The 11,429-nt window shown below is 30.4% G+C and overlaps 2 protein-coding genes across 3 annotated transcripts; one reads left to right on the top strand and one right to left on the bottom strand.

Annotated features, from left to right (window-relative positions):
- Positions 1–640: 640 nt before the first annotated feature.
- On the top strand, positions 641–2,950 carry LOC120085236 (pyridoxal 5'-phosphate synthase-like subunit PDX1.2). Of its 2 annotated transcripts, none has more exons than XM_039041135.1 (2): positions 641–1,740; positions 2,819–2,950. In XM_039041135.1, exons 1-2 carry the CDS (start codon positions 901–903, stop codon positions 2,822–2,824), a joined length of 846 nt encoding a protein of 281 aa, XP_038897063.1. In that variant the 5' UTR covers positions 641–900; the 3' UTR covers positions 2,825–2,950. The 2 variants fall into 2 exon arrangements, with proteins under 2 accessions (XP_038897063.1, XP_038897062.1); XM_039041134.1 differs by having other exon boundaries at positions 641–1,818; positions 2,819–2,937.
- Positions 1,827–3,833, bottom strand: LOC120085235 (mitochondrial arginine transporter BAC2-like). Its single transcript, XM_039041133.1, has 2 exons — positions 3,403–3,833; positions 1,827–3,294 (listed from the first exon to the last, which is right to left on the bottom strand). Exons 1-2 carry the CDS (start codon positions 3,634–3,636, stop codon positions 2,593–2,595), a joined length of 936 nt encoding a protein of 311 aa, XP_038897061.1. The 5' UTR covers positions 3,637–3,833; the 3' UTR covers positions 1,827–2,592.
- Between the last annotated feature and the right edge of the window lie 7,596 nt (positions 3,834–11,429).

The following is an 11,429-nucleotide window of genomic DNA, read 5'->3' as shown; positions in this document are numbered from 1 at the left end:
AAAAACAACTCAATTTTTTAGTACAATTAAGGGTAAAATGAATCACATATAAAAAAATGCAATGAAAATTAAACCATCTTACCCTTAATTGTAATAGATGAGTTGGGTTAGCTTTAATTTTGGTTTGAATTGTGTTGATTTTTTTATGTTTTTTCGGATTGGATTGGGTTCGGGTTGCACTTTTAAAAATTCGAATTGACTCAACCCAACATAAATTTCTAATATATTATAAATATATATTTATAACTAAAAAATATTCTAATTCATATATATTTTTATGGTATTTGTATGAAGTTTGTAATAGATATTTAATATTTGAATTTTATGAAATTTTAATTATTAGTACGTGTTATATACAAATTTAAGTATTTTAAGTTAATAAAAAATGTAATAAAAAATTAAAAAAAATAATAATAATCCGACGATGAATTTTAAAGATCGGGTTGAAGATCTTGTTCGGCTTTAGTAAAAAAATTTCCCATCCAACCCTACACTCGTACTCATGCCAATTAAGCTAATTCTCTAAAATTGGACTAAATATCAGGTGTCTCTTTTAGAAATTTGAAATCCATAATATGGAACATAGATTTCATAATTAAACAACTAAAAATGAAATATTTACATTTTGTTAGACTCGAAATTTAAAGTTCTTATAACTGTTTTGACAGGCGTTCTGTTGCTATAAATATATACCTCCATCTTTACAAATATTCATTCATAATTTCCAGTCACCATCAACTTTGCAAATTGAAACCCTGAAGAATCCAATTGAATCTTCTCCAACTTTCTTACTTTCTTCTTCGTTCGTCTTCTTCCTTTCGCCTTTTGATTCTTTCTAGTTCACGGTGTTCAATTTCTTTCTTTCAACTATAATTCTTGCAATTTCTTGAAGTTTTGGAAATGGCGGAAGAAAGTGCAATCACACCCTTTGCCGCCGCCGGCACTGCCGTTTCTGAAGTCAAGAGGCGTCTACATTCTTTCGAGAGCGAACTAGCTCGGATTCGTAGCGGAGTCATTGTGGAAGTTAAGGACATCAAGCATGCGATAATTGCAGAGGAAACTGGTGCGTGTTGTGTTTTGCTCTCCGAACCGATTCATAGAGGCATTTTACGAATGCCTGACCCGTTACTATTCAAGGAAATCAAGAAAGTTGTTTCGATTCCTGTAATCGTAAAGATCCGCGTAGGACACTTCGTCGAAGCGCAGATTCTTGATTCTGTTGGTGTGAGGCATTTCGATGAGAGCGACAAAGCTTCGGCTGCGGATGACCAGAATTTTATCAACAAGCACAAGTTTAAGGACTCGTATTTCGTCTGTGGATGTCGAAACCTAGGAGAGGCATTGAGGAGAATAAAGGAAGGTGCGGCAATGGTGAAGACTCAAGGGGATATGTCGTCTTCTTCGGGTAACATTGCGGAGACGTTGCGTAATGTGAGGTCTGTGATGGGTGAGATTAGATATTTACATAACATGAATGACGATGAGGTTTTCGCTTTCTCGAAAAAGATCGCTGCGCCTTATGATCTTGTCAAGGAAACCAAGGAACTTGGCAGACTACCGGCGATCCATTATGCGGCCGGAGGCATCGTGACTCCGGCGGATGCGGCTTTGATGATGCAGTTGGGTTGTGATGGCATCTTTCTGGGATCGGAGATATTCGACTACCCTAATCATCGCGACCGATTAAGGGGAATGATTAAGGCAGTGAGGAATTACAACAATCCCGAAGTTCTGGCGGAGGTTAGTTTTGGTTTTGGCGCCGCATGAGAATCGGATCGAACTGTCTGCTTCAATGGGTGCCTAACTGTTCCAAACAGAGTAAATAATCGTCTTCTTACAAATTCTTTAGTATGTTTCTGAGCATATTCTTCTTCTGCTGTAAAGACTCAAACCAGAGATGTACATTTTTCTGACTGTCTTCTTCCCAATTGTTGAGAATACATAGCTATGAATTAGAATATATTCTTCATTCATCACAGTGAAACTCTAGAAAATTGATATGATTTTCATGGAATAAGAAATTGCAGAACGAAGCTAGTTATCTCTTTCCATGATCTTTGCTTTATACTCACGTGATGGTTTCATTTTCATTGCATTTTTTATGTGTGATTCAAAAAGTTACTTTCGTTTGGTATAAGAACTTTTCTTTTTTGGGGGCATATTTTGACTAACTCTTGTAATTTAATCTCCTTTGTCTAAGGAATGATTCCGATTATATCTACACAGTTTTTCTTACGCTACCATTTCTTCTTTCATTGATATGTTTTTGAAGTTGCTAACTCAATGGTAGAGTACTGTACTTTTCTGTTCAATGGGTTTTTACCTTTCATGGAGACAATATAAGGGAACCATTTGGCTTCTTTTATGGTCTTGGATTTTTGTAAATTGATCTTTTAGGGCTTATAAAATATTCTCGGAACCAAACTTTTCATCACATAAGATCAGCGATATAAAATTAGATAAATTGGGCAATCAAGGCTTTAGCATAACTTTGTATAAATCTGAAGCATGTCATTTTATACCAGAAGTGTAAAAGAACATGAAAACAAGAAATCACAAGGTGAGGGAATTCAAATGTGGGCAATCAGAGCTTTATTGCTGTGTTTGATTGCTTCCACTGCTGAATAAACACCTCAAAGTTATCTCATAAGCAGAAAAAATGGCCCCATTTACCACAAATGCTCTGGCAACTGCTGTCCCTAGCCCTCGCCATAGCACTCTGTAACCCTCTTCTCTCACACTTTTGCTAAGACAATCTACAATTCCATTGTACTTTCTTTGTGTCTGACCTTGAATTCTCGTCTTCAATACATCCAAGGGATAACAAAAAACCCAGCTGGCAACTCCGGCAAGCCCTCCGGCGACCAGCATTGTGCCGACGCTCTCTTGGCCGGTCTTCCGGCAGCCAGGATGAAACTGCTCTCTCATGCACTCATATGTCCAGAAATAGATGCCATGTGCGGGTGCATCTCTGAGCATGGTTATGGTAAGTCCTCTGTAAATCCCTCTCAATCCTTCTGTTTTGCAGATGCTTTTGGCGACGCTCAATGGACCTCTATGAGAAGAAGAAGAAGAAGAAATTAGTTGTTGATGTGATGTTGCTGCATGGCTTGCACTCTGCAATTGCAGGCGGATCTTCACAAGCTCCACCGGCGTCAGGATGAAGCTTTGAAGAGCTCCGGTACCAACTCCTCCAAAAGCCACAGCCTTATAACTTGGAGGGTCACCATTGGATTGGGAAGAGGAGTTGAATGCTCGAGAAAGAACGGCGTAGATCTGAAACACAGCGGCGTTCTGTAAATGCAAAAACATCAATCAGTATCTGCCCTTGAATCTCAATCCGCCATTGAAGGGACATTGAGAACAGAAACAGCCAAGGAAGGATAAGATTCATAAGACGACCTGGAAAGTGACAGAAGCCAAGGGAGCAGCCATGCCTCTGTAAAGACCAGCAGGCCCATCGTTGGCAATAATATTACGAAATATTTTCAAAGCAGAACCAGAAACCGATTGCTGTTGCCTTACTCGAAGAGTATCAAGTGGGTAGCCGGAGATTATGCCGGCGATACCACCAAATCCACCGGCGACAAATTCTCTACCCCAACTGTTTGCAAGGAATTCTGGCCAGAAATCCATTACTACAATATGTTATCGCCTCTCCAGACCAACCAACAACAACAACAACAAACTTTAATGACAAAAAGGGTATTATTCTCGCTTTTTGTGTTTTTTTAATACCTGTTGCTGTTGATGATATGAAAACCCAGTTATCGGTTATTTGAGCTCATGTCACCATAATATTTCATTGAGATTTCTTGCCAAAACAGATCAAATCTCATGTGGCTTCGAGGGGAATATACCAAAACCCAGGTTCTGAATATTCGTATACATACAAATTTCTGCTGTCTGTGATAATGAAATGGATGAATTTGTAATGTGTAGGAGCAGGAAATTATAGGAAGTTTCTTAAGGAGTGGAAGAAAACGTGAAGGGAAGTTGAGAAACGCAACCTCCCAAAAAGAAAAGAGAAAGGCCACAATTTAGAATTGTGTTGTTCGAACCTCTTTTGCTTCGAAAAGTGGCCGAAATATAAGGCACAGATGTTGCTGGTTTTATGAGAGAGAAGAGAGAAGGATGAAGACGAGAATAGCCAACACCCAACTTTCGGAGGAGCAGTAAGAGATTGCCACGTGGCCATTGACAAATCGCCTCTGACATGATTTTTTTTTTTTTTTTTTTTTTGGAATTTGGTTGGTTAAATGGTAAAGTTAATGGTAAGTTATAATTTACTTTATACGGTTGAATAAGATTTTATTAAATCATAGAGATTAAATTTTATTTTTTTAATTCTATAGACTATATTTGTAATTAAGCTTATAATTATTGATGAACTTTGATAAAAATAACAATTTAGCTCTTGTTTGTTGGTCATTTGATTTTTTGTTTTTGTTTTTCAAAATTAAACTTATAGACCATAGTTTCTCTTCTAAATTTGTTCATTTGTTATCTACTTTTTTATACTAATGATTAAAAAACCAAGTCAACATTTGAAAACTAAAAGAATATTGTTTTTGTTTTTGGAATTGGCTAAGAATTCAATCATTGTACTTAAAAAGATGTAAATCATGGTAAGAAATAAGGAGAAAATAAACTTAATTTTCACAAACCAAAAACAAAAAACGAAATGGTTACAAACAGCTCCTTAGTTCATGTTTTTGTTGGTAATTGATTTATTTCTTATACTAATTTTAAATGATTTAGTTTTTAGTGTGAAAGATATTATTAAGATTTAATAAATTTTCTTATATGTAAAGATAAAAAAAAATAGATCGTAATCAAATTTGTTATAGAAATATAGGATGTGAGATTCAAACCTCTCGACTTTTAATAAAAAATATATGTTTTAACCAATTGAGTTAGATCATATTATAATCATTATAATTTTACTTAATTAATTAATTTTATTAATATTTAGTTTGAAATTTATGAATTATAACCTCGAATTATCATCCTTATTATATTCCCCAATGCGGTAGGATTCTTGTTGATATAGTTTTCGATTGTATATAACTAAAGATATGATCAGGAAAAATAATTAGGGATATTTGTGAATTAAGGAAAATGTGGAAATATAAAACTAATTAAGCTATAATTTTAAATATTGTTTGTAAATTGAGCAAAATCTATACTACGTATAATTAGTGCAATAAAGGGATAATCCTTATCTCTCTATTTTCCCATTTTTTTTAACAAATTCTTATTTTTGTTTTTCTAGATGGGACACAACTCACTGTAACCGTTTGTTGAGTTTAATAAGTGTAGTTAATGTCAATGTTGTAACTCTTCGATATGGGGCATGATTCTTCAGATGTATATATTTGTTGATTCCAATAGATACAATTGATATATGAGTACTACCATTGTTCGAGTGGATGTGCTCACATATCGAATTGGTTCATTTTTTTTACTTTTGAGGTAAGACACATGCATAATAAAAAAACACACATATTTGTTTACAGTCTTAAAATATGATTTCATACAATCAAAGTTTAGAGAAAAGAATAAAAACCTTAGAGAGGCGAAACTTTTGAAGGTAAAATAAATTTTAAAATATGATCTTGTGTATTCTTTCACTTATGAGTAAGATACATGTATACAAAAATACATTTTTTCTTACCCTCTTAAATAATTTTATATGATCTTAGAGAAAAAGAACAAAAATTTAGAGAGACAAAATTTTGAAGGTAAAATGATTTTTTTTTTTAAAAAAAAAAAATAGTAGATCGGGTAAAAATCAAAATTTTGAATTCCTTTATAAAATTGTAAGCAAATTTATAAAATAGAGTTTAGAAAATGTTAAACAAAACAAAATTATATCGGAAAAATAAATATTTGGGAGACAAAAAGTTACTAAAATTTCCAGATATTGCGAATTTTAGAGAGGGAACAGAGTTTGAGAGAGGAAGAAAGTTAGAGGAAAAACATAAAAGTAATTAAAGAATTTTTTTTTATATATAAGAAGAATAAAAAAAAAAAAAGTTAAAAAATTAGAGAAAAAAAGAGAGGGAGAAAAAATTAACCTAGCGGACAAATAAAATGTAAGTTGTTTTTATTGTACTTCTTATTTTTGTCACGGCATCCTAACAATATTCCACATTGACTTTAGGTACATTTGAAATTTAAAAGATTTATAGCTATAGTATAAAAAATTTAATTAATGAGTCCATTTTTATTTTGCTTATTACATTGTAATTTTAGAAAAGAAAACATTATATCATATATTTACATTGGAGTTTTTTCTTTAAACAATTAAATAATATTTTAAGATTTCAAATTAAGATTTTTAACACTTTTCACCTGCATTGTACGTGTTTGTTACTAGTTATATCAAAAGTAGATTATAAAAACAAACTAAATTATGCATAACTATTGATTCTTTTTTTCTTACGGAATAAACTTTTGATTTTTCTTGGTCTTATCTCTATGTCCAATCAAATGTTGAGTTATGTTCAATTTATTTAAAATATTAGCATTTTATCTCTAATAAATCTTAAAGATATAGTTTATTTTGTGAAAATCGAAGATTTACATGGAATCACCATCTTGGTTACTACATTAATTTTGTGGCAATGATATGCTCAAACATTTGGGGATGCTCAGTTATCATAAGATGCCTTTACGAGGAGTATCACAAGAATTTTGGGATGCCCTCCTAAAATGCTAAAAGATAGATTTTTGAGATTCTAATGTTGAGTACATCATCTTTTACTTTTTTGACACCTGGCTAAGCTCGGGTATCCTAAGATGCTATTAAGATCAGGGACGTTACAAGAGTTTTGGATGCTCTCCTAAAACATAAATTTTTTAGATTTCCATATTGAGGGCATCATTTTTTTTACTTTTCTAACATCTCATATTAAAGTTACATATATATATATATACTTGTATTTTATAGTTAAATAAATACTGTTAACCATATATAACAACACCATTTCTTATTATTCGTGGTCATTTTTATTTTTTTAATTAAGATATTCAAATTCAAATTAATATTTATTTATAAAAAAATTTAAATTAATAAATATTGTTTTGTTGAGGAAAATAAAATATAAAATTTATTTTGTTGAGAAAAATAACATATACAAATAATATAAACTATATTAATTTTAAAAAAATTTAAATTAATAAAAACAAATAAAAATCCTTGTAAGAACAACATTATGTAAAGTAAAAATTCCACCAAATAAAAACTATAAAAAAAAAATTCTACATTTTGGACCTTTTTAAATGCTCTTTAATTAAGAAAGCAAAAATGTCAAAACTCTTTAATCCGTGTTTTATCTTTATTACGCTAAACGAATAACTAATAAGTATAGAGAATTACTACAAAAAGAAGCAAGAAAAAGATAGCTAGGAACACCCCTTTTTATTACTAGATTGACAGACACATGCATTAATTTTGTTCAAACATTTTTTTTTTCTTTTGAAATTGAAGGCTAAGTTAATTTAAAATGCATATAAAATGTATTTGGACGTGCTTGAAAATCATTGGAATACAAATTTTTATCCTGAAATATAAAAAGAAAAGGGACAAACGGTACCTACAAACCATGACGAAATGGTCTTTATATTACAAATTAAGGACAATGAGGAATGCTAAAATTCTCCCCACTATACCCTTTTAATTTAGTATACATATATAAATTTTTATAAGAAAATATTATGTTATAAAAGTAAAACAACAAACTTTTATTTGTCCACATATAATAATTGTAAAATAGATCCTATTATCCATTATTTAAATAAAAAGCTAATTATTAGCTTTTTCGCAACAATTTTTATCACGTATTTGGAAGTGATTTTGAAATCGTTAAACTCATTTAAATCATACGTTTGATCACTCAAAATTAGTTAAATGCTTGATTTAAACTTTAAAAATGTAATTTTTATATCATCATAATGATTTTAACCAAGATTTGAAATATCGATGTCGATAAAAATATCGAGATCCCCATTTTATGGAAATATTGATAGCGATGAAAATTTCAGGAAACTTTATAGAAATTATTATAATTAGTTAATGCAACTTTGATTGTAGCTAAATTAAAATTGACCATTTTTAATCATCATTTCTATAAGACAACATTTAGATGTATATTGTAAAATATTTGTGTAAATGTTGATACGAGAGCAGAAATTTAAAAAAATGAAAAAATAATTACAAAATAATATCAAATATTATAATTAATTACAAAATTAAAGAAAACAAAATATTTTCATATAAAATAATTGTACATTGTTTATTATAAAAAAAGTCGATACAAACAAATTAAAAATCATAGCATTAAACTAACATAACATAAATAAGATCAGAAAAATTGAAGAAAATTGAAATTTTAAACTATGATTGGGGCTATTTTAAAATTCTTTAAAAAATAATTTTAAAATCTCACTCAAACATGCCATTTTCTTTTTTAAATGAAAATCCTTTTTATTTTCATAGAATCAACTTTTACTATACTTTATACTTTTTCAAAAAGTTCGGTAGAAACCTTTTTTTTTTTTTTTTTTTTTTTTTTTTCCTTCTTCTTTTTTTCGAAGAGGATACCTTTCTTTCAAAGTTAAATACTCAAAAACCAACTTAATGAATTAACAAATTTAACACAGCCCATTTTAACTATTTGTGTTAAAGAGACTTTAATTTTTCAATGATGTAACTTCACTACAAGAAAATATCTCTTTTCCGACGTTTGAAATCATCGAGAAATAGTAAAAAATGTATCGTGAGATCCACTCCTAATGACAAACTAGTCGTCAGGAGTTTGGTTGGGATATATCCGTTAGGAGAATATCTTCCGACGCGACAATAAACTCCCGATGCTTGATATACGACGTTAGTAGTTTGGAATTCACATGCATGTATAGACATCGTCGAGAGATAGTCATTTTTTTATTTTTTATTTTATTTTATTTTTAATTTGATTTGAATAACCTAAAATGTATAACAGTATTAAGCAAATAAAAAATATTCACATAAGGAACAAAATAAACAAAGTCGATAGTGTTCTTTACTATAGAAAAGTTGACAAAATGGTCTACAAACGAAATATGTCTTGACAAATACATAGAAGAAAGAACTCTCAATATCATCTCCAATACATCATCTCCAACACAACATCTCCAACAAATCTTTCCACCCTTATAGCTATCAGTTCACAAATCTGAGGATTCAACGGATCACCTTCTCCAGTGCACCCTTTAATCTTCTTCAACAAATCTTTCTGCCGTGCAAAATTTCAAGAATGCTCCGTATCTACAAAAATAGAAAAAAGGAACAAAGCTAATTCTGAGTTAGATCACAAAACAACTACAATGAGATACTGATAACATAATTCAACATACAACACGATGCACAAACCACAAATGACTCTACTCACCACCACGAGATCTGGCAGGAGAAACTCAATGGCGGTGCTTGACCGACGACCACACGACACCCTACCTTCAAGATCGACGGGTGATGGCGGCGATTGACTAATGGGCACCGGTGAAAGACAACAAAACAGAGAACAACGAAGAGAAATTGGCACAAATCCTAGTTGCGCTGCGAAATTGATTTTTCAGATCTAGTCTAAAAATTTTAAAGGCTATCTTCCGATTAGTTGACTACCAACGATGTCTTTTAATGTAGGGATATTGTCTGTTTCTTGTAGTGGTTTAAGATTTAATTTTTAAATTTAATTAAGTTTACAATTGGAACAATTACTATATTTTATTTGGTTACTTGCTTGAGAGAAGGTCTAACTCATAAATTACGATACTTAAGTTAATCAACAAAAAGAAACATAGTTTCTTAAAAATTTCAAATCAAATCATGCCAATTACTCTTATATATTAAGCATTCCACAGACTATCTAAGTTTCCTCATATTTATGGATAGAATTACTAAATTTAAAGATAAGTGAGGTAGTTATTATCTTTTTCAAAGTTATTTTTTTGGATTTTATATGTTAAAATATTTTAATTTTTTGAAAATGAACAAAATACTGTCACTCTAAAGTTTTTTTTTCTTTGTATCAAAGTTTTGATATTGTGTTATATTTGAAATGATAAAATATATACTTCGTTTCTAATTTTTAAAGGAAAAACTACACAAATTTTTAACTGTGGTTTTAACATTTATATTTTCCTTTTCGGAAAAAAAAATTTAATATTATTTTTTAAAGTGGATTTTTTCTTATTTTGAAAAAAATGAGTTTTTCTTTTTTGAGAAATTCAAAAAATGAGTTTGTTTAGTACGTTTAAACATTTTTTTTTTATAATATCTGCACAAAATATTTTCACTGTATTTGATTGAAAAAGTCTAATAATTTTTAATACCAATACTAAATCTCATGTCCAAATCTAAAAGGAATAAAATTATAAGATACTGTATTTTATTAATTTAAGAAAAAAAAAATCCATACCTTGTATTAGTTGACCGTATAACCATAAATTTATTTTATCGACAACAAATAAAAGAAAATGTATATTCTAAAATGAAAAATAGATAAGAAAATTAATATAGTAATTGAATTATGAGAATCCGAAAAAGAAACAAATCAGAAGATTAAATTAATTTTCATAATTTTCCTAAATATCTTCTCGACTCTTCTCTCTGCATCTTCCTCTTTCCCCAATCAATATCTCATTCATATCTCTCTCTTCCCTATTTTCCCTATTTGTTATGTTTCTTGATTTTCACTTTGTTTTCATCACTATGATTTGATTTGCAAAATAATAACTAAAAAAAATATTTACATGTTCAAACTCAATCTCAATGTCTATATTTTGGGTACCACTCCAATTTTTCCCCCTTGGATAGATTTGATTTAAAGATGTAGTTTTTTTTACCCTGGTTTCAAAATGGAGAGATAATATTTCAACAATTCTTGGGTAAAAAAGAACTTCAAGTTCAATGAAGAAAAAAGAAAATCAAAGGTTACTGTTTGCACGAGATTTCAAGAGAAATTTATTTCGTAGAACTTGAATTTTGTATTAATTTTGTGGAAAGCGAGTACAATCTCTAATCTTTCAAAATAAACTATAATCTTTTCAAAATAAACTATAATCTTTAAGTTGGATCTTCTTGGACGATCGACATTTGGGCTTGTTAATCTTCGGCCTTTGAGCTTGATCGTTATCTTTGATCAACCTTTGGGCTTGTTGTTGATCAGGATTAGTGTTCGCACGAGGTTTCTGGAGAAACTTGTTTCGTGGAGTTGAACTTGAGTTGGTGTTGATGTTGATGTGATGTGGTTTGATCTCTAGTATTTGATCCTCCGTTCTACAGTTCTTGAAGTAGAAGTGAGTATTTGTGTCTTCAATGTCTTGAGTGCAGTTTCAGGAATCTTGGGAGTTTGCTTGTTGTTGATGATTTTTTTTTTTCT

This window comes from Benincasa hispida, chromosome 9 (genome assembly GCF_009727055.1).
Source record: "Benincasa hispida cultivar B227 chromosome 9, ASM972705v1, whole genome shotgun sequence".
In the NCBI taxonomy this organism is placed as follows: Eukaryota; Viridiplantae; Streptophyta; class Magnoliopsida; order Cucurbitales; family Cucurbitaceae; genus Benincasa; species Benincasa hispida.
The sequence above is the reverse complement of the archived record's forward strand: the minus strand, read 5'-3'. Positions and strand labels throughout refer to the sequence as shown.

Coding starts and splice junctions, on each gene's coding strand:
- LOC120085236 (XM_039041134.1), top strand. CDS start 901: ATGGCGGAAGAAAGTGCAATCACACCCTTTGCCGCCGCCGGCACTGCC.
- LOC120085235 (XM_039041133.1), bottom strand. CDS start 3,636: ATGGATTTCTGGCCAGAATTCCTTGCAAACAGTTGGGGTAGAGAATTT. Junction 3,295..3,402: donor TGGCTTCTGTCACTTTCCAG/GTCGTCTTATGA, acceptor TTGCATTTACAG/AACGCCGCTGTGTTTCAGAT.